The sequence below is a fragment of the Dipteris shenzhenensis genome, chromosome 15 (genome assembly GCF_047967505.1).
Source record: "Dipteris shenzhenensis isolate YYH24624 ecotype China chromosome 15, Dip_SZ_1.0, whole genome shotgun sequence".
NCBI lineage: Eukaryota > Viridiplantae > Streptophyta > Polypodiopsida > Gleicheniales > Dipteridaceae > Dipteris > Dipteris shenzhenensis.
Window position 1 is genome coordinate 46,179,742 of NC_141610.1, and position 22,537 is coordinate 46,202,278.

Here is a 22,537-nt window from a genome sequence, read left to right on the forward strand (position 1 = left end):
CCTTCAAATCCTCTCTCTCTCTCTCTCTCTCTCTCTCTCTCTCTTTTTCTCCCTTTCTCCCTCTCCCTCTCTCTCTCTCTCAGCTTTCTGCCCCCTTTTCTATGCTGCACATTCAATTCGTCTTCTTTTTAGATCTTGGGCAGGCGTTATGAATCATTCACCTTGTTTCGATTTTTAAAACCTTTACTTGTGGGAGCGTTGTGAAGGTGACACGTGTGAAGAGAAACGTGGAGTTGTAGAGAGAGAGAACCAACTAGAATTACACAGAATTGCATATATACAAATATATAGATGAGAACAAGGGACATTAATTTGAGAATCTTGGGCATATTTGTTCGGAGGCTAGTTGTCCTTCGCCCCCGGGTAGGATTTCCGTTCGTCTTGTTGTCTATTTGCCGCATCAATTTTTTGAGGTATTCGCTTGCATTAATCCGAGCCCACTTCTGCTGTCATTCAGAACAGATGATTTGGTGTGCATTTGCGTATTTTGCAAGAGAATGTTGTCAATTTGGAGGAGCTGAATTCATGACTTTGGAATGCCGTTTTTTGGATCACAGGATTTTGCAGTTCGTGCCCGTAGATCCTCGGCATTGCGCTCATCGAAGACGATCGACAATGAGTGCCAGCGCTCTTGCGGCTTACCGTGCTCAGCAGCGCCAGCGTGTGTGCTCGCTGTATAGACGTGCGCTTAAGACGACCCTTTTCTGGGCAGTGCATCGTGACCTTTTTTACATCGAGGTTTGTAATGGCGACAAATATATATTCCGCGAGGAAATTTGAAGAATAAAATGTGCATGCAGCTTTGGTCACATGGCAAGAGAGCACTCGTCGCCAGAATGCTAAGAACACACGTCTCGCCAGTGTTTGGTGTCCCGATGAACTTGATGATAGCCTGGTAGCGACTTCTACAGAGTAAGAATGAATGAAGGCAAGGCCTTTTTAATAGACAGTGAGGGGAACTCTAATTTGAAAGAGGCTGGCTCAAATTGGGCCTTGGGGGATTATAGAAAGAACAGGTCCAGGGTTCTCTGTGACAAGTGATAAGCTCTTCGAAAAATGTTAAGCATAGTGACTCTTGCTACATGACATCATGGCATGTGTTCAGGCTTCTAGTATGATATATTCACGAGTGATGATAACAAGTTACGGATTGAAGGCATCCCTTTTGTCCCTTTTAATGAGGGCTCAGCCTCTCATGCCGGTTCTTTTCCTTGGGTCAGGGCTCACAAAATGTCCCAAACGTACTTTCTCACATATTCTACTGTGTACAAGCAGTAGAAGTAGCTTGTCCACGCCACTCTAATCTACAATGATGCACGTGACATCCCTTCTCCTTAATGTTTAAATAGTGCCTGCAACGGATGGGGTTGAGAGCAGTTGGCTTCTTCCCATCATTTTGAAAAACTAGTAGGCACAAATTAGTTTATGCCTCTCTACCTGTGATGCAAGGTCCTGTTATGCTTTGTGGAGTCCGAACGATAATGAAAACTTTACTTTGTGGTCCTACTGAGCTGATTGAACCTCATGAACTCACCATCCATGTGGAACCAACTGGTCTCAAGTTAAGTGAGCCATTCACTTACGGCAACTTGTTTTTTCCTTTGATTAGATTCTTGTGCTAAGAGAGATAAATGCATGTGCTGAAACTGTTGGGGTCCTGAAGCACTTGTGTATATTGCAGTATTTACTTTTGGCTCTTCATCATTGGCTTGTCTTTGGGCCATTTGATTGGCTCGCATTTGTAGCTCCACAATGCCGATGATCTTCTTTATAGGATTATATTGCGGGTCTAGTTAGAAGGACTGGATTCCTTAAGCTTGTGAACCTCCCTCATCTCGAAATAACCATTGTGACTTCCAGCTTATGATTGGCCTCTAGCAATCAGCCCTAACTCATGGCCATAGTTTTTCCACCCAAGTTGAAGCATTATGCTGAAAGTGGCGATCATATGTGACTAAGGTGGTACCATACCTGCAAGTTGTTCCAGGCTCAAGAACTTGCTGAAATTTGGGCAAAGCTTGCTCAGCCACGTCCAAAATGACATAATCTGCCACCCTGAAGCAGTGTGGAGTTTCCTGATACTCAAGGCTTTGCAAATGTTGCAAACTGATTTAGGCTAAAGAGGCCGCACCGTGTTCTTTTGTTACTGGCCCACCTTTAGTGTGGTCAAAAAGTGAACAATCTGCTATCAAAGACTGGGCGGGGTTGGAAATCTCTGCTTTAGCTGCTTTAACTGGGTGGGTTCGAAATCTCCGCTTTAACTGCTTTACAACACCAAAAATAGTGACATTTTAATTTCGCTAGGCTGGATCTAGTGGGACCATTGAAGGTCTTATGTGAGAACTGCATGGATCTGCCCATTTGTGTCAGAATGAATACACTTGAAGGTTAGAACTCGCGGATGGAGTAAAATCAGCAAGGGCAGCCTGTTTTCTTCAGTTGATGACATGCTGACACCTTAGTTCTGAATCGAGCACCTTAGCCTCCTTCAGTTCTATTGCAATATGGATTAAGAATTTGGGTTTTTCGCTTATGGAGATGTAATGGAATGAAGTCTGTTTGGATTTCATAGGACCTTAGACCTTGGAAGGGCAAGCGAGAGGCACAATGGAATGGGATACCTGGTCTGATGATTTCCTGTCATCCATCCCAATCGACACAGAATATCCATGAAACTATGGTCAAAGGCATTACCCTTCTTGGGCGGGGGGAAGGGGAAAAAGGCATAGTACACTTCAGGCACATCAAAATAGTTTTGCTGTCTCCAATGAAGCTTGCAAGGCTGATTCATAAACCAACTCACTCTATGCACAGCAAATGAGATGCCTACCCTAGTTGTTATCAGGTAAATAAGGTTCCCACAAGCTGCCAATTCAATGTTGCATCAACTAAAGCTAACCCATCATAGGCTACCATCTAGGTCTTCACTGGCATCCATAAGAGTCTTTACAGGCTAACATTGTTGCATATTTAAACTTTTTAAATCTATTGGATAAGTTTATCTAGGAAAGTATATTTTCCCTTGAAGCTGCCATACTTTTATTGCCAAGCAATGGTTCCATTCAATTTAATTTTCTCTGGAAAGAGACACTCACATAGTGTCTTTTGTGTCACACAAACGTGGGTGATGTCTATGCTTTTGTAAGGGCAGGTCAATCGAATGCAAGTATGGCACCTAAGCAAATGATTAATGCCTTTCCCATGAAAGCACATCAGAATTAGGAAACAAATAGAATAAGACTTGAGCTCTTACCTTTTCAAAGCTGGTAGGTAACATCCTTAATCCCGCAGTTGCCTCCTAGCACAACCATGCTCTTCTCTATATCGTAAGAGAGAATCTCCTCCCTTTTGCAAGCCCTTCTCTCATATCAGGGTAACCAAATTACAATCGGGGATCGGTTGAAGATGATGCTGAAACACACTAGCAAGTGTGTGTTCTTCACTAGGTTTCTATTGAGGTGCTTTCTGGATTACAATGAATGTCAGGAAAAAGTGTTTTTTGCCTATGCGTAGGTTTCCGTCAAGTTCTATCTTCTTGAAGATACCTTTGCTGCTCCTTCAGGCTTGCTTTGCAAGCTTACTTGCTGTGTGGCTGCCTTACTGGAGTAGCAGTGCCAAGCCTCTATGATTTACTTGCAGGAGATCTATTGTTGCTTTGCACTATTAAACGATTGTAGACACGATTGTTGATTGCAAGTTTGGATGGTTTGCAGGTGCTTCTGTTTGCATTTGTTGTTGCGATATCACCTTCTGTGTGCTTGCATTAGCTTTGTGATTCCTGTGCAGATCTCCTCACAACTTAACACAAGATGCACCGCCTTAGATCTGCTTGCTGCTGCTCTTCTACTTACAATTGCTTTCCACTGGTGAATCTCTTTGTTCGCAAGGCTTTGAGAAGTTTTATTGCTTGTTGGTTTTGCCAGTGCTTTATTTGCCCCAATTTTACAGGTGTGTTGATGAGCTATTGCAGATTTCTCTTCTTATAGATGGTAGCGATGGTCGGCTTCTTGTTCATCTTGAATCTTCACAGAATAACACTTGACATCTGTTCTACTGCAAATTGACAATTTAACTACCAAATGACCCCAAGGGTAGGTCAGTGGAAAATACATATTGCATCATTAATTTTCAAAACACTATGGTTCTCCACATGAGGATCTACCTAGGGGCCTAATATTTGTAGGTATTATGGGTGTAAGAGAGGCTGCCATGTCGGCATACTATGTAGGTGCAACTTGGGTTTTTCTAGATGCACTACCATGTGGGCAGCATCATGGCTGCCACCTGGGCAACATAAGGGTCTAGAGTATGGGTCTGCATGCAAGGAATACCATGGAGGGCTGGACAATATGAACAGCGTGTGAGAGTATTTATAGGGTATCAGCCTTGGTTGCTAGGCCAAGCCCAAACCCTATATGCAGCTGAAAAAGAAAGAAAGAAACTTTATTAAAGTCTGCTTAAGACCGATGGGTCTATGAGACTGAAGAAAAACCTGATACAATGAGCAAAAAGGTGGAGCTACTAAGCGAGCATCCCAACCCATGCTAGAAAACTGTGTAGACATAGTCAGTGATATTATAGTACATGTCCACCATAAACCTATGCAGCCATCTTGGCATCATCATCCTCATGTGGAGACATAGTCTGATCCAATACAATACAATAGGCATACATAACATCAAGATACACTCAACGGTGGGCTAGGTAGTGTAGGCAAGAAGCCCGTAATGGATCACTATCTGCTATCTGGACGAGTAACTTGTCGTGTCCTCCTGGCCGCTATCCGACGTATGACGAGCGCCACTGTAACCCCGGTCGGCTGCACCCCAGGTTTGAAGAGAGAGATGTCAGTGAGTGGGATGTTCAATAATTTATCCTCCTTTGGGCGAACAAAGTTTCGTTTCTTTTGGGGAACTAGATGGCGGTACTTGCGTAACGTGTCTGGTTCACTTGGTAGGCCATGTTGGGATTTGAGTCGGAGTCATTGGCGAAGAGCCTTACACTCATCATCGTACCACCTATTACATGGCACAGAACCTAAAGGCGGTGGACGGTTAGAACGTGTGGGGTACGGGAAGGCGTGAAGGGCAGCTTCGTGCAGTGATCAGTTAATCAATGTGGCCCAGTCCTCTTGGAGTGGAATGTGGTCAATATAGGTGAGTAAAGTGTAGAGGTGTGCAGAGTATATGGGTGAGAGGCTGTGGTCAAAGTGTATGTCGTGATAGGTAGTGTAGGTGGATGGTGTGATGAGTGGTAGAGCAAGGCGGGGAGTGGTGATATTGAAGAAGAGATATGTGTGATCAGCCCCAGGTGACGGTGGTGAAACGGAGAAGTCTGTGAATGTGAAGTGAAGGCAGGGGATCCCAAGATATAGTCAACTATGCTAGACCCCCCTCCATGTGGAAAGCATGTGAAGCCACGGCCATCGCTCAAGACCATTATAGATAATGAGATCGTGTATCGTACCTAGATCTAGTAGTGCATGTCCGTTAGAAGTGATAGGGCCCCATCTATCAGCAGACAATCGTGATATGTCAGTGTCAGCTAGATCTATGTCCAGAAGTAAAACATCCTCTCAAAAATCTAGTAGTGGCACCTGGCGTGCTCCTGTCCTCACGTTGAAGTCCCCCACTAGGAGAACATTTCTGCGGCTCAAGAGATTTATGATATCATGATAGAGGGTGTATATGGTGATGTCTCAGCCTCCTCCCATACTGCCTTGGAAAAATGTGAGGTCTTTGGTGGGAAGTAGCAGGTTGCTATGAAGATATCACGGTTGGTGGTGCGTCGTAGTCGGATCCAAAGAAACTTGGAATGTGGATCACTCCTCTCCACTGAGATCGCTCCAATAAGAGATGATATATAGACTGTGACCACTGGTAAGGGGTGCTTTGGGCTCTGATGTGTCTCTATGTAGAAGACTATGTCTTTTCCTATGTATGGCTCCAAAAAATTCCTAGGCTCAGGCCAGAGGGTACCATTGCAGTTCCAAATGGTGCAAGCAAGGGTCTTAGTATCCTGAGTCTCATAGACCCCTATGTGGAGGAGTGGTTAGGTGGATGGTGGGGTCCGGTAATGAGACCTCCATCCCGCACTACTGCCCACTTCCCCTCTTTGCGAGCTGCATCACGCAGCTGCAAAAGGGGACGTCTCTCCTCTATCTGTAAAAGAGTCAGGTCTTCATCCATAGATATAGTGGGTTGATCCCATAGAGCTGATCTACGACGCAAAGCTGCTAGGCGTGCCCGAGTGTCCCTGAAGCGTATAACAAGAGGCTGCTCTCTGTTGGGGTCTCTCCCCACTTGCCATGCTCCCACTATCATACAAGATCTGGAGATAGGCAGTGAGATATAGCAACCAAAACTTTATATATGTGCAACGAACGGACCAAAAGATAAGTACAAAAGGTTACTCACAAGATACACTGCGTGGACAGCGGGATGCTGCTCCACTGATGGTAGATCTGAGGCCACAGGTGTTACCCAACACTCCTGCTCTTTCCATCTGCTGTGTGCCTCCAAGCATGGTCTTCTGTGGCTTAAGGAGGAGCGGCGAGCCCCAAACTTGTCTTAGCACTCTGCCTGGAATGTACTCTGGAGTCTGCAATATGGCTCGACTGATTGCTCTCTGCCCCCTTGATGGGGGGGATATATTGGGCTGCAAGCCCTTTTGATCTTGCTGACCTGATGGCTGAAAAGATCCAGGCCTTTGACCTGGTTGGTTGACCGGCTGACCACTGTCTGACCTGGCTGCTGCTGCCTCTGCCCTACTGGCCGGCCAGGACAGCCTCAAAGGCCTATATTGTCAGAAAGTATGGGTCAACGCTCAATTTGTAAACGTCCAAAAGTGGAGAGCATGGGGTATCGACATCTGTATAGGAATAGGGGGAGGGATGAGGGATGGACATGCTGTCACATGGGCAGCATATAGCCTCCCACGCATGCAGCATATATTATCCTTTTTAGGGTTTATTCTTCTTGTATTTTGTGTGGATCCATCCACAGGGGCAGAACTGTCCACAGGAGAGCCATGGTGGTGGCCATCCTTTGGGGCCCACATGGATCCTTGTTTGGGCTGGAACAGCAGCCCAGATTGAGCCCCTTTGGAGGGGCAGATGAGGCTATGAACAGGCCTGCATAGAGGCAGGCAGAGAGGCCTGTTGGTGGGCAGAATTGGAGAAGAGCTGGGGGTTTTCATGGGCCCCCAAGGTCTGCACTGCCACATACTGGGTTGGCCAGTACAGCAGGCCAGTCAGCCAGTCTGTGGAGGCATTTTGAGCCCCTATAGAAGGCCCCCATTGGGGCCACATGAGGGCATCAGACAGCCAGCCTTGCAGACTGTAAAGGACCTCTCCACAGTGCACCAAAGGCACTAGCGGAGAGCAGTGAGTGGTACCAGCAATGGCAGGGAATCCAGATCTCTTCCAGCCTCTCGAAGTGCATTTGTGCAGGTTCTAGCAGGTGCAGCAAAGGCACCAGCGAGACCAGCAGCCCTTACCCATTGTGAAGAGCTAAATCTCTCAGTGGATCTATATTATCATCCTCATCAAGACTTTCATGCTTATCTCTTGCTAGCTGGCTGTCCCACTTCATGATTTATCCTCCCAATTCATCATAAAATTCTTTTTCATTGCTACATTGAAAAGCTTCCTTAGAGGAGCGTGTCCTCTTGTTTGTCATGCTTAAGACTTACTAGCTGTTGTCCAATTTCATTATTTAGTCTTCCATCCCTATCATAAATTTGTTTTTGCTTTGCAGCTGTCTAAGAATTAGAAAGACGTTTAAGAACAAAGAGCAAGTTAATTATGTACAAAAAATCCACGGACAATGAACATTGCAAGATTTGTTGCTGCTCTGTTAAAGTGTGCTGAGGCCACTGCTTGCTCTCACCTTGTTATGCTATGTTTCTTTCAAAGCGTGCAATCTATGCACATAACAATTGTCCAAAGGCTAACCTTTTATTGAGAAGAGTTATATAGAATGGAGAAGCCTTGGATTTATTGCATAATGAAGATTTTGAAAGGTGATATGTTTTGTTAACATTGTGGAAATCTGGGTTTTTCTTACTAGCTACATTGGAATCAAGGTTAAATTGACAACCAAAGACAAGGTATTTAGATTGTTATGTGGTTGAGCCTTTTCTAGCTCACCTACTCTAAAAAGTTGGTGTCTTGGCCTTGTTAAAGAATACCAACACCTTTGAAACCTTGCATGTATTTGGGAGTGACATTGTTGTAACATGCATATACAAAACTTTCTTATCTTTGCAAGTTTTATAGAAACACAAAATCTTGTTTAGGCTGCTTTTGATTCTACTCATGGAATTGGCACATGTCATAATGCCTACAGGCAAACAAGAGAAGAGCAGAGTTCGAAGCCAACAGAGATGAGGTAAATATCTAGAGCTTTCTTATAGTTATGCGATTGCAATACTTTGTTTTGATCAATCTCAACTAGTTAGTTTGAAAAGTGTTTTTCCATACAAGTGGTTGCTTTTCAAATTAAGGTTCACATTGCACCTCCTTTTGGGCAGGCTGATATCGAAACGATCGATAGGATGATTTTGTTGGGGGAGCAACGCCTTGCAAAAAAGCAACATCCTGATCCATATATTGGTGAGGAATTAGAGACGGTAGGGCCTTTTGAGTGATTGATAATGATTTAGAATGCCAAGATTAGATATCGTTCTATTGACATTCACAAAGAACAGGATGTTTTCTAGTCCGTGGGAGAGTTTCACACATTAGCGCTGCTTAACACTCAATCACGTTTTTAGCTTTTCAAGGGGTATGGAAACATTTTATATCTACCAAAAATGTCATTCGTGCTTAAATATATTTTGTATAATGTGCACGCACGTGAGGCATCTTGTACAAACAGATTGCTATTGCAACCTTTGGGGGAGCCCAGCCCTTATTTCTGGCCCTCAGTGCTGTGTTTTCTCTTCCCCCCCTTCCTCTCCCACATTGTCTCTCCACTGTGATTTGTTTCCCGGCCCTATTTTTGAGTTTCCTGCTTGCTGTTCGGAGTTCCCAGCTTCTAGACAAATTCCTTCTATAAAGTGTGATGCGCCCCAGGGTGCTGTGGGCTGGTTCTCCTTGCTGTGAATTGGATCCCAGCCCGTCCTGTCCACATCTTTTATCAATGCGAATTGACCAAAGGGTTGCGATTTGTTGGTAGAAGCTGGATAGCTGACCTGCATAGAGGCCTATTTAAGGCACTGGTTGAGGCGCCTGTTGCTGGAACCTGCCCCACCCCATCTGCTGCCTGCTGGACCTGCACCGACCACCTGGAGTTGTTAGAATCTGCAACAGTCATGTGGAGGTTGACTCTGCTGCTGTATTGCTGACTGGTACAGTCCCAGTCTGTTCCAGTCGCAGTACCAACTGATGCTTTAGACAAGTGTACCTGATGCCCCTGAGCAGGTATGGCCTCTGAGTGGGCCCGACAGCCCTGTTTTTCTACTGTACAGATTCCGTACCGCTTCTCTGACCTCTGTAGACCTTGCTACAGCAGATCCACTTGTTGCCTACATGGCAGGCTACCTTCTCTCTCTGATCCACCCTCGTGGCAGTCGTCATATATGTCCATGTGGCTTCTCTTAGACCGAATCTATGCTGCTGGTTCACCAACCTTATGTCCTCCTCATTTGGGGCTCACTGGTGGGGAGGTGACACGATAATCCCCACAAGCGGGTGATCCGGCTGTGGCCTTTGTACGACCACTGAGTGTGTACGTTTTGTGAGGCTTGATTTGGCTCTAACCCTCGGCAAAGGGTCCACCTCTAGTCTCACTAGATGAACACTAGGTGTGCCCTGATGTTCAACATTGAATACCGGGCTCTTCTAAATTTGTAACCATGGTTTGTGCAATGTCATGAAGCAAGAAACCTCTAGACAAATAATTGATTATTGCATGAAGGACAAGTGATACAAATAGCATCTGTGATACGTTAATAGTGAGGAAATCAAAATGCATATATCGTAACCAAATATTATAGTTTTAATTATGGACCACAGTTGAATTGAAGCCGTCTATGGTTTCACATTGCCTTCACGTTCTCATGTCTTTATGGCTGTGTATACATTAATGTCATTATTCATGTTTTCCTGCTGCCCAGCTTGAAGGTACTTTATGATTGATGGTTAGATATCTGCATTGGTGCTTTGAAGCAATGGTTGAGTTCTCATTAAGGACCTCTGTGTCTTTTCCTTTCAATCCCTCTACAAACAAGCAAATTCTCTATTTTCGTGCCCTTAATGGACTACAACCTCTTCTATCTTTGTGTTTAGCTGGAGGGGGAGGGAGAGATAGAGATGGATGAAGAGAGAGAGAGAGAGAGAGAGAGAGAGAGAGTAACACTTATTTTGTACAGCTCCTTGGGCTCCCGGAGGTACTAAATGGGCACGAAATCCACCTGTACCGCCAGAGGTATACTTTCCTTTCTGATTTACCTTGATGGAATGTGATCATGAGCTTTGGGTCTATAGTTCTAATTCATACTTGTATTTGAGCTGATGCTAGTTGGATGAAATGCTCTTATGTTTTGCCCTCTTTCAAGTAAAGTTCTCTCTCTCTCTCTCTCTCTCTCTCTCTCTCTCTCTCTCTCTGTGTCTCTCAATGTGATCTGCATGTCCGTCCGCTGTCGAGTGCAGCGTGTCTCAGGATTTGGATCTCTGCTGCGCCTGCTAGCAATCGCAGCGAGGCTCGTGTGATCTGACTGGAAGAACTCTGTGATCCCTCTCTAAGAAGGGTCGGGCCATGTGCTTGAAGATTGTCTCTGCGTCTTGATGAGTAAGTGCTCCCTGTGGCGGACTGCCTCATGGATGAAGGCAGCGAGGCATCCCTGGTTTGGGTATGAGAGAAGTTTGGATAGTGGCCCAAAACCGGCCCTAAAAAGGCACTAGTATTGACCGTGGATCTCATAATACACAAGGCATCTGAACGCGAAGTGCTCCTTTGACTCCACCTCCTGTCGATCACATGATGTGCATAGGCGTCTCTCCCTGGGTATCCCCTCAGCTCTTCCGCTCTTGATGCGGAGTCGTGTGATGAGATTCGAAACTGTCCAATAGAGATCCTCAATGAGTGTGGCAAGTGGTCCTAAGTGTACTCTAGTAAGACAATGAAGCCCTCCTCAGAGATGCGCGGGCAGTGGTCTCTGTAGAAACTGAGCTTCCAACCAGGTCTTGAAAGTATGCAATTGTAGTAGATCTTTTTGAATGACTTGGTTGACCTCATGGTATCCTAGCGGGATAGAGGGAGCATCTAAGCTGTATTGGAAGGGAGGCAGTCAGTCTATGTATTGGAAGGGAGGCAGTCAGTCTATGTGAAGCCTCAATCTCTCGAACCACCTACGTGTCTGGGCATACCAACCTCTCTCATCCCCACTAGCGAGGTCCATGGACTAAGACAGAGCTAGCCATGGCAACCTGCGCCACGTCGTTGTACTGGACCCGTACTGTCTGACGGGGTGTAGATAGGTAATGGTTTGGAATGCATCATCTAACTGCAGTGGAGACGCGCTGAACTCAGCCTGAATGATACGATGTGGCACGGATGGCTTGCCTCGGATCATCCGTGAGAGCAAGAGGATCTATAGTCGCTCTACTTGAGTCCACTCCGTGTCTTAGAGATCCGTCCCCCAACAAGGGCTGCCTTACATGCCTGCTGGTTCAACCAAGGAGTCAAAGAGAAGAGCCTTGGTTCAGGGGTCCTGAAAGTGTGAATGGAAGCACTCTCTCCAGGTAAGCAAGCGAGGCATATCCCCTGGTCAAATGGGCCTGCATCGTTGGCCTCATCGTGAAAATCGGGCCAAAGAAGACGACACCTAGGTATATGAGGAGATAATCTCGACCGGTGATCCATCGAATGTGAACTGCTCTCTCTGCATGACTGTCGAGATGTGTTGAAGATCATAACCTTGGTCTTGCCAAGGTTGACCTTTAAATCATGTGACTCACAAAAAACTTGTAGTGCATCCAAATGTCGTTGGAGGCCCTCAGCAGAAGAGGACATCAGAACCACGCCATCTGTGTATAAGAGAATCTGAATCAGAGTACCAAGAGAGTAACCAGCCCCCCCTATTGATCCCATGAAGGCCTCGAGCTCCGTCTATGTAGAGGCCAAACAAGGTTGGTGATAGTGGGCAACCTTGTTTGACTCTAATGGTGCTCATAATCTCCTCCGTCCATCCGGCACCTGCCCGAACTCAGCCTGGGACTCTCTCATAGAGTGCCATAACAGCCAATATGATCTCCTGGTCATACCCCAATGTTTGCAAGCGTCTGATGAGGTAGGCTTGTGGGACTGTGTCAGGCTTTGCGGAAATCCACAAAGCAACAGTATACTCTTTGCTTCCGTGACCTGGCCTCCTCTATGACACCCCTAAGTGCAAGTACTTGATTCGTGGTCCCTGAAATACTGCCTAGCCATCAGCCCTATGTCCTCGCATCTTTGCAAACTTGTTGACCTCCGTGTCGAGTATTGATGCATAGATCTTGGACATGACATGCCCAATCATAATGGTCCTGTAGTTTTTCAGGCTCATGGGATCTCCCCGTGACTAGGATAGCAATCCAATCTCAGTGCATAGCCCCTCGTGATCTTTCGCTCAGCCGTTGTGGAGCTTCAATGTCACATCCTTGACACCGCCGCTGTGAATAGAGTGCAATGTTAGAAATCGACCAACATAGGGTACGCACAACGGAAGACTAATAGAATAGCCGAGGAGCTCACATAGTGTGGTGTGGGGTGTGGAATCACAAACTTCTTAAACTTATGTGCATAGGATAGATGTGCAGACTCCGCTCGCTGCACCCCCCGCCCGCTCCGCCCTGTTGGAATGGTCACCTCCCCATCTGTAAGCCCCCATATGAGGAGAGCATGGGGGGGGGGTGAACCTAAGCACAAAAGCATGGTACCCAGGTGCTAGTGAAAGGCCTGGCAAAGGCAGCTCAAGGCGCCTTCATTGCGGGATGCAGTCACGTAATAGGCGACCTAGATGGCAAGGGTTGCGGGTAGGATCTCGACCTGCAGCAAGCCCTGGACAAGGCGCAGTGACATCAGCAGGAACAGCAGTGCTTTGGGGCCTGGAAAGTAACTTGGCAGGAGGCGAGACATGCAGGGCTCATAGGTGCCTGCTAGAAGCACATGGCGGACCAGCAGAGCAGGATGGAACAGGCCTCAAATGGAGGCAAACAGTGGCACAGGGCCACGTGGCAAGGCGGGGAAGCAGAGTCCAGCAAATGGGCTGGCAAACCCCCTGGCCTGGTCAGTAGGATGACCCCAAGGGGGTCAGTTTTGGTCGGCCAGGGGCAGGGGCTGAACCGACCAGCAGTCGAGCCTTTCTAGGGCTGCTGGGTCGGTTGGATGGCCAGGCTCTTGGGCCTATAAAAGGAGGGCCTCCAGGCCCTCATATCTCCTCACTTGGAGCAGCAGTTGGGGAGCAGACAGCAGCAGCAGCAGCAAGCCCACCCTTGGACCTACACACAAGAGGAGGAGGAGGCTGACATAGGCCTGCAGACTGAGCTTAAGGTGCTTCCCACCTAGGGCTGGCTTCCGGACAGCAAGGTGGAAGGGATCTAGACAGAGAGTCTACATATGCTCGAGGTGGAGCACGCGGGCTTATAGATCTAGGAGTGCTTGAGAGTTAGTAGGAGAACCTTTTGGTATTGTATCCTGTCCTACTTTGTGGACAGACAGAAATATAAAGAGTTGCTTCTATATTTGTTTCTGAGCATCGTCTATTCACTGGCTTGCACATCTATACACATTAAGTTAAGAAGTCTGTGATTCCACACCCCACACCACACTGTGTGAGCTCCTGGGCATTACTGTCAGTCTTCCGCTGTGCGTACCCTCTGTTGGGTCATTTCTAACATGGTATCAGAGCCCAAGTAGGAGGCTCATAGGTGTGGGAGCCTGAAGGGAGGGACCTTGCTGAAGGACGACCCTTATTCAGAAGCTCTAGGGAATCGACTTTCATGACTGGAGGACAGTGCACTTGCGAGGAGGGTTAGTCAGGTTTAGTCAGGTGCGTTCAGAGTTCTGGTCTACTGAAAATTGAGTTTGGTTGACTTTGTTGTGTGGTATAAACAACAGAGATGTTGACCGCTACAGCCTCTTCAGCCCCTGCTCTCCGTTCCTCGTCCCCCAGTTCTCTCATTCACTATTCCTAACTTCGGAAAGTCTTGGGAACTGGATGGGACCAACTACCCGATCTGGAAAGTGAAGATCCGGAGTCATTTAGTGGCTTGGAAGTTGTGGAAGGTGACAACGGGAGTGGAGGCGAAGCCTAAGGACATGGTAGATAGGCAAGGGAAGATACTCATGGTAGTAGACAGAGAGGAGCTTGAAGCAAAGATGGACCTAGGTACCAGGATGGTGTGCGGAAGCGGAACCAGACTTGGTGGAGCAGTAGCCACTGGATGAAAAGCCAGGAAAATATTTCGACATCGAAAAGTTCCAGAGGACTACGACTAGGGAGTTACTGGAGCATCGTCATCGACGTGTTGGCATTGGGCCTGGATGTGTCGGTTAGAGGGGGTGTTGGAATCATCACCTCCCCATCTGTAAGCCCCCATATGAGGAGAGCATGGGGGCGGGGGGGTGAACCTAAGCACAAAAGCATGGTACCCAGGTGCCAGTGAAGGGCCTGGCAGAGGCAGCTCAAGGCGCCTTCATGGCAGGATGCAGTCACGTAATAGGCGACCCGGATGGCAAGGGTTGTGGGCAGGATCTCGACCTGTAGCAAGCCCTAGACAAAGCACAGTGACATCAGCAGGAACAGCAGCACTTTGGGGCTTGGAAAGTAACCTGGCGGGAGGCAAGACATGCAGGGCTCATAGGCGCATGCTAGAAGCACATGGCGGGCCAGCACAGCAGGCTGGAACAGGCCTCACATGGAGGCAAACAGTGGCACAGGCCCACGTGGCAAGGCGGGGGAGCAGAGGCCAGCAAATGGGCTGGCAAACCCCCCGGCCTGGTCAGTAGGTCGGCCAGGGGCTGAACCAACCAGCAGTCGGGCCTTTCTAGGGCTGCTGGGTCGGTTGGCTGGCCAGGCTCTTGGGCCTATAAAAGGAGGGCCTCCAGGCCTCCATATCTCATCACCTGGAGCAGCAGTTGGGGAGTTGGGGAGCAGACAGCAGCAGCAGCAAGCCCACCCTTGGACCTACACACAGGAGAAGGAACTGACATAGGGCTGCAGACTGAGCTCAAGGTGCTGCCCACCTAGGCTGGCTTCTGGACAGCAAGGTGGAAGGGATCTAGACAGAGAGTCTACATATGCTCGAGATGGAGCACACGGGCTCAAAGATCTAGGAGTGCTTGACAGTTAGTAGGAGAATCTTTTGGTATTGTATCCTGTCCTACTTTGTGGACGGACGGAAATATAAAGAGTTGCTTCTATATTTGTTTATGAGCATTGTCTATTTACTGGCTTGCACATCTATACACATTAAGTTAAGAAGTCTGTGATTCCACATCCCACACCACATTGTGTGAGCTCCTGAGCATTACTATTAGTCTTCCGTTGTGCGCTCGAGATGGAGCACACGGGCTCAGAGATCTAGGAGTGCTTGACAGTTAGTAGGAGAATCTTTTGGTATTGTATCCTGTCCTACTTTGTGGACGGACGGAAATATAAAGAGTTGCTTCTATATCTGTTTATGAGCATTGATCCCCCTTCCCCTCCGACGTTCTTCCTCACCCCCGCTTTTTTTTCTTCTTCCTCCTTGTAGTGGGAGCATTTCTGCTTGTTAAGGCGAAAGAAAACCTTGGTGGTGACCCTTGGTCTGGCCAGAGGGGCTCTATGCCAGCAGGCCCCCAGAGATCCGAGATCAGGAGGGGTGTATGCTCGGACAGCGGACTCACATTGGTTGGACACAGTGCGACAGTGGTCCGGCTGTGTCTTTTGGCAGATGGAGCTTCTTCGATGCCCTGCTCCTCGCCTCCCTATGTGGAAAGAGTGGGTGCCCTACAGGGGTGTGTCATAAGTTGGCCATCTCAAACCACATCCCACTTCCCCTCCTTGCGAGCCACATCCCGCTGTTGTAAGAGAACATGCTTCTCCTCGACCTGCAAGGGTGTCATGTCCTCATCCATGGATATCGTATGGTGGTCACGCAGGGCCTATCTACATCGGAGTGCTGCCAATCGTGCCTGGGTGTCCCTGAAACGTATGACAAGGGGCTGCTCTCGGTTGGGATCTCTCCCTACTCGGCAGGCCTCCTCGATCTCATGCTCTGAGCCCCAAGGTGGTGGTCACAAAGGTAATTGCGTCACCGGTATCTGTGCGGGAAATAACACGAACTCTGATGTCGAGGGCCTTACTGGCCCTCTGTTGCTGCTGCTCCAAGAGGGTGGCCGAAATGGTTGCCTTTGCAGGTTCCCGCTTTGCCACATCTACCCACTTGGTCGTCTCTGCAATGGCAGACTGACATAGTGGCACTCGGAGCCTCTATAGCCGCCGATGCAGTACATACATGGGCTGTCCTCAGGGTGGTCACCTCCTCTCCTCCCTGATCTATACGATGTCTCGGTTGAGCTCCTGGATGAGGACGGCCTGTTCTTGTATGACTCTGGCCTGCTCCTCTCGCACTCGTATGCTATGTACCTCTATGAGCAGGGACTCCCATGCAGTAGGCATCTCGACCCTAGGGTATTTAGGTCCTCGTGGTAGGTGGAACTGGTAAGAGGCTGATATGAATGTAAGGGGATGGAGTTGGGTGAGGTGGAGAGATGTTTGTGGCAATGGCGAAGACATCCCATGAAGCTGGAACAAGGAGGGTGGTTGACTGAGAGGGAGAGGCGAGGGTGAAGGTGAGGGGTATTGCGTCTTGGTGTGGGTGGCTCCTGATGGTGCTGAGGCAAGTGTACCAGAGAGAGGGGATACCAATGAAGAGGTGACTCCCCTCCCTCTTAGCTAGCCCTCCTTTCAAGAGAAGAGTACTGTAGGTCAGCATGGGTATCCAGAGACAGTGAAGTAGGTGGTGAACTTGGTGTAACAACTGTAGGTGATGTATTGAGTGATGTGGATGTCGAAGTCGAAGTTAAAGTAGAAGACCCTGAGGTGGATGTTGACGAGGATGATGACGATGATGATACCGCCAAGGTGGATGATGTAGCGTTCTTCGTTATTGCTTTGCTGTCCACTCCTAGCCCGCTCCTGTTGACGCGTGTATTCACGTCCTCTATATTTAGTTGCTTTGGAATCTTGTCCTCTTTCTGGCCTCTCCCTATGAGACCAAAACCAATACATCTTTAAACTAATGGAGTCTCATCAGTGAAAGAGAGAGACAATATTGGAATCAACTCTATTCTAACTAGGGGTGGAAATGCAATGAAGAGGGAAACTGTATAGATCTAAACTATCTAAGATACTGCTCTCTCTTGCTCATCCAGTATATCCGTCATGATGCTATGTAGGCCAGAGAGATCAGCATGTCTCGGCAAACGCCTCCGATGCTGCTCAATGATGGCCCGAATCTGTCCATGAAAAGGGCATTTGGGGTGTGGCTTGGATAGTCGGGGACGCCGTGCCCGACTGAGTGCAAGTGCTCTATCCAAAGTGATCCCGGCTGAAAGATGGTGGTTGCTGGCAAGTGAGGGGTGTCGATGCAGAGGCTACTACTGGTGTAGATGGCACGATACGGGTGGAGGGACTATTATGGAGAAATTAGTGATAGATCTCTGGCTGGGTGGAGTGGGTTTGACAAAGGTCCGCTCTCTCAAGATGGCCGATCGGCGACGTCAAATCTCTAGTAGGAATAGACCCAGGCATCTCTGGTCCTCAAACTCCATAACCTAATGCAAAGGCCCAAAACCCTCTCAGAACAAGCAATGATACCTGCCCTGGATATCGTAGTAAATGGTGCATCTGCATATGTAATGCTCCTTTGTCTTAGGCTCGCTCCTGCAAAGCTAGCATATCCGCTGCTCTACGTCCACACGTGTCCATCTGCCAGTCTCTACCTGCAGATGGTGCGATGAGGTCCATAGTTGTCCGATGGCCACTCGTATGCCATGTGAAAGGGGTATCTATGTAGCTCGGCCGTATGATGAACCCATCCGCTGAGAGGTGTAAGAAATGACTTTGGATATCCGTCTCCTATGAGGTTTCCAATTCGTCTAGAGGCTGAGTCTTGGATAGGAGGAGGCAACTTCAATTTGGTAGAGCAACCAATTGCCAATAGGGGGGGAAGAGGGTGGCGTGCACCCTTCTGAGAGAGCTGCATGGAAAGAATTCATCTTGAGAATTCTCACTATGTTTCGTACGGGCATGAAACACAATATTCGGTGCCACTGCAATAGCACTTTGATTGTCAGGGAGAGTAGGATCAGATGGCTGTAAACTACCACGAAGATCTGCCATCAATATCCAGAGCCATACACCTGTACTAAGGTTCACAATATGATGTAGCAACAGTGGATTGTTTCTTGGTCAACCAGCAAATGCATGGACTATGAATAAAGAAACAATTGCCATTGGTAGAGTGTCTTAATCAGCCCAATCTGAATCACTGAAAGCATGCAACTTGGAGTCACCCCACGGTCATAGAACCAAGAGATTGAGTGAGTACCTTGCAGATATCTGAAAGCACGCTTTACAACATACCAATGCTGAATCATGAGAAGCCAATTGGAACAACACATCTGATAGTGGTCATTGTCAAAGTGGGGGTAAAGGTTTGATCATAGTCTATCCCTTTTTGCTGAGGATACCCTTTGGCAAGTAACCTTCCCATGTACATGTCAATTGTACCATCATATTTTCTCTTGATCTTGTATACCCACTTTGTCCCAATACCTTTCTTTCCAATGGGTAAATCCACCAGATCCCATGTATTGTTTTTCTGGATAGAATCCAACTTCATGGCTTATATCCAACGCTCACTGTATAGAGAATCCTCAGAGATGTCGAGTTCTTTTCTATCACACAATGGACTCATCCAGGCTGTATCAACATAGTTTGCTCCAGTTCCATCAACTGATTTTAGCAACATCGTCCCAACTCCCTTCATAGGGTATGAAGAATTGTTGGCTCAAGGCACTCTCTCTGGAGCATGCTGTTAATCATGTCGTCAAAAATTTAAGATTGTAGCTGAAGCCCCACTCACACTAAGTGAAGTTATCTCTTGATTGGCATTAGACATGTCATTCCAACTGCTAACCAAGAAGGACAAATATTTAGCCACAGAGTTTGCGGAAGCACATTTCTTGTTTGCATTTGATGCATTCATTTCAGTTTCCTTCTCTTTTCTTTCTTCAACCTCCTCCTACACTCGTTGATATGTGGCAAGGCTTCTTACAGTAATGACACTTTTTTCTGTGGTGGCTCTGCTGAATCAGTCTTGGACGAGTGGCCACCAAAATAAGGCTGTTCTTGGCTTTTGCAAACAGCGCTTGATCCCCATCATCGTCCCCCCTAGTTCTTCGACCTGTACTACCCATCGTGGGCAGATTTAGAGAAGATGAAAAGACAAATAAGGATCTAGCATTGAGTTCAAAGTAGTGGACACAATCTAGCTGTCAGGTATCACGTGATCAATATTCAGCAACTGTTCTTTAAGATCTTGGATCTTAGTCAATTGATTCAACAGTGAATCACTTTTCTGCATCTAGCACTATCAAGCTGTCTTTTCAAGTAAGCAACCTTGGCCTCATTCCTTGTCTGATACATCTTCTGCAGAGTATCCCAAGTTTGGTTGGAAGTTCCAGAGGAACGATTATGTGGTATAGTGAGCTCATAACAGATGAGGCAATAAGAGACATAGCTTGGACATCTCTAGCATTCCATCTCCTTTGATCTTTAGCAAGAGCTGCAAGCGCAGGTGACCTTACCTGAGCTTGCTGCTTTATCATGTGCATTATCTACGTTCTGAGGTGTAACATGAGCAAATAACTGCATCTCTTGGGCAGGCCTCTTCACCTGTGACAAAGCTCTAATGACTCTTTTCAACTAAGGGATTCTTCACCATAAAACCCCACAGGGAATAATTGGCGCTCCCCAATGTATCCTCCTGGGCTACAACCCGAAACATATTTCCTGGATTCAAACTGTGATTATGAACCATCTCAGATGTATGCACTAGTTGCCCACTAATTGACGTGCTGTGGATGGTACTGCACCAACAAAATCACACTGCCTCACTAGCCAATGCTTGGACCAACAATGCATATCTTTTAATGTAGAAGCATGTGAACTTGATATAAAAAGAGGATTGATATATAGAGACCAATAATAATAATACTCAGTGTCAGGATACAGTCTAGCATATGTCTAAGGTGCTGAACTTTCAGCTTGTGAAAGTGCAATGATTTTAAACCCACCTACATGGTGAATTCTCATCTCATTGGAATATTGTAAGTATTGGCAAGATATGGCATCTCTATCCTGATCTTGGGGAAAGGATTTAATCCTCATGTGCGATGGATAACTCGTGGAAGGAAATTCTATCATGCGTTATCATATGACATAATAGTGACCAAAGGTAGCGACACCTGGTCAACATTACTAAGAGCGACCCATATAAATTTAAGTTGGGTGTGTGTAACACTTAAATTTCGTCCATTTCCATTTAGTCAGGCATTCTTAGATTTGCAATCGTCTATTAGCTCACAAAGATGATCTTGAAGTACATCATGTTTCCCATCCTATACTGCTCACTTGGTGGTGGCCTGAAATAAAAGATCAACAACAAATAGTGCAGTCGCCCCGCTACAAAAGTAATTTGGAGAATTCGATGTGTGGAGTCCATGTAATGTCCTTATAGCTGTCTCTCGTATGAGAATAGCTGTAGCATTTTAGAAAGACATGTTTCGTTGTCCTCTGTTATTTTGTGAGGTTTTGGTTTGTTCTTGGGGCATGGGAAATGATAGTTTCCTCTTTTGCACATTTTGCTCAAGCAAATGTAGGTGTTGCATATTTTTAGTATCAGGCAAACTGGCATATCTTGCATATAGATTTAGACTTTGGTTTGCATTATTAGTCCAATTTCTCATCTGCAGTTGGCAATATGTAGAATTTCTAGTCCTTTAGCTCTATACTCCACTACCTGCGAACAGTTTAGAGGATTCATTCTGTTTGTTAGAAACTCCCCAGGCCGCAATCCCTTTCTATAAGGCAGGATATTACTTCACACATCCATGCATTCTTCTTTTACAAAGACATAGATAACCTACTTGTATCGTTGAAGGATGCATATCATGTAAAAGCTGCTTTGTCTGTAGGTATTATTCGGCTTCTGGGAGAAAGTATAATTCTTGTCCTTGCTAATTTGACTTAAGTATAATTCTTGTCCTTGCTAATTTGACTTGATTACTGATTGTTTGGGTTATCTCATTAGTTCGTTTTACATCTATTTTTCCTAGTGAAATATATATTCATTCATATCTCCATGCCATCGCGGCAGTACTACCTCTTCACTATAGCTTTATATTTCTACAACTGTTTTTCTTAGATTTGCAAGGGCGACAATGTATCATTACTCTTTTGTAAGATGCTTGAAGGTCCTGTATGCATTCCTGTTAAGTGTCTGTTTGAGTTGGCATCTTTGTGGCTTATGACGATCTAATACTCTTCCGTTTTTGGTTGGGGGGAGTCTGCAGATTGAAGTTGTATTGGATTTTGGACGGGAGGCTTACGATTAGTATGGTACATTGGGCGTGTTTTTCCTGGCTTCATGTGGCCATCAGGTTGACTTATGTCAAATAAACCATGAACAAGAATGCTACATGTTTCTAAAGCAATTGCAGGCCATCAAGGTCAGCAAATTTAATGTTCAACATTAAAGTGTAGTGAGATGAGAAGGTGCAGTAACATGAGGACCTCTGCACTTGATTTTGCAGAGATAAGAGGAAACAATCCCACAGAATTCTTTTGTTTCATGTGGTAACAATTCATTCCCAGTCCTTTGTTTTGTTCTGATATGTGTCTGCAGCTGTTTGCAGTGTTTGTATTTATTCATACGTATATAATATGTTCCGTTATAGTCCCATGTGCTGACAAGGGTGTGATGTGCACTGAAGTAAGGGCTGGAGGTTTTTGAGGCTAGTCTTTAATGTCCTCAGATAATGCAGAAGATAGTCGCATAACCTAATTGCATGACGTTCTTGCACAACCCTATCAATATGTAATCGTCTCAACAATATATTTGTGGGGCTTTCTCCAAAATTTAGGATTGGGTTACATCTTTCTTGGGATGATTGTGTTTGGTTAGAGTGTCTCTTGGTTCTTTGTTTGTGTCAACCAAGACTGAAAATGATGTGTCTGTGGAAGACTCATACAGTATAGGGGCTGTGTTAGCAAAGGCAAAGAAATCTAATTGTTCAGAGAGAGAATTGGGCAGGTCCAGATACAAGATCAATCATTGAGAAAGGGAGTGACCGTAACATGTAGTGAAGGCTGCATTGAATTGTAGTTCCTAACAGGTTCTTTTTGGTGATACCGTTCTCTTAAGTAATACTTTTCGCAAAAACGAAAGAGTGTTGCTAGACATTTTGCACATTTTGACGAGTGTCACATTTTTGAATGATAT

The 22,537-nt window shown here is 46.4% G+C and overlaps 1 protein-coding gene across 2 annotated transcripts; it reads left to right on the top strand.

Annotated features, from left to right (window-relative positions):
- Positions 1-244: 244 nt before the first annotated feature.
- CIB22 (LYR family of Fe/S cluster biogenesis protein) lies at positions 245-21,960 on the top strand. Of its 2 annotated transcripts, none has more exons than XM_087386427.1 (6): positions 245-363; positions 558-738; positions 8,349-8,390; positions 8,533-8,614; positions 10,375-10,430; positions 21,609-21,959. In XM_087386427.1, exons 2-6 carry the CDS (start codon positions 616-618, stop codon positions 21,648-21,650), a joined length of 345 nt encoding a protein of 114 aa, XP_087242553.1. In that variant the 5' UTR covers positions 245-363; positions 558-615; the 3' UTR covers positions 21,651-21,959. The 2 variants fall into 2 exon arrangements, with proteins under 2 accessions (XP_087242553.1, XP_087242552.1); XM_087386426.1 differs by having other exon boundaries at positions 300-413; positions 21,609-21,960.
- The last annotated feature ends 577 nt before the right edge of the window (positions 21,961-22,537 follow it).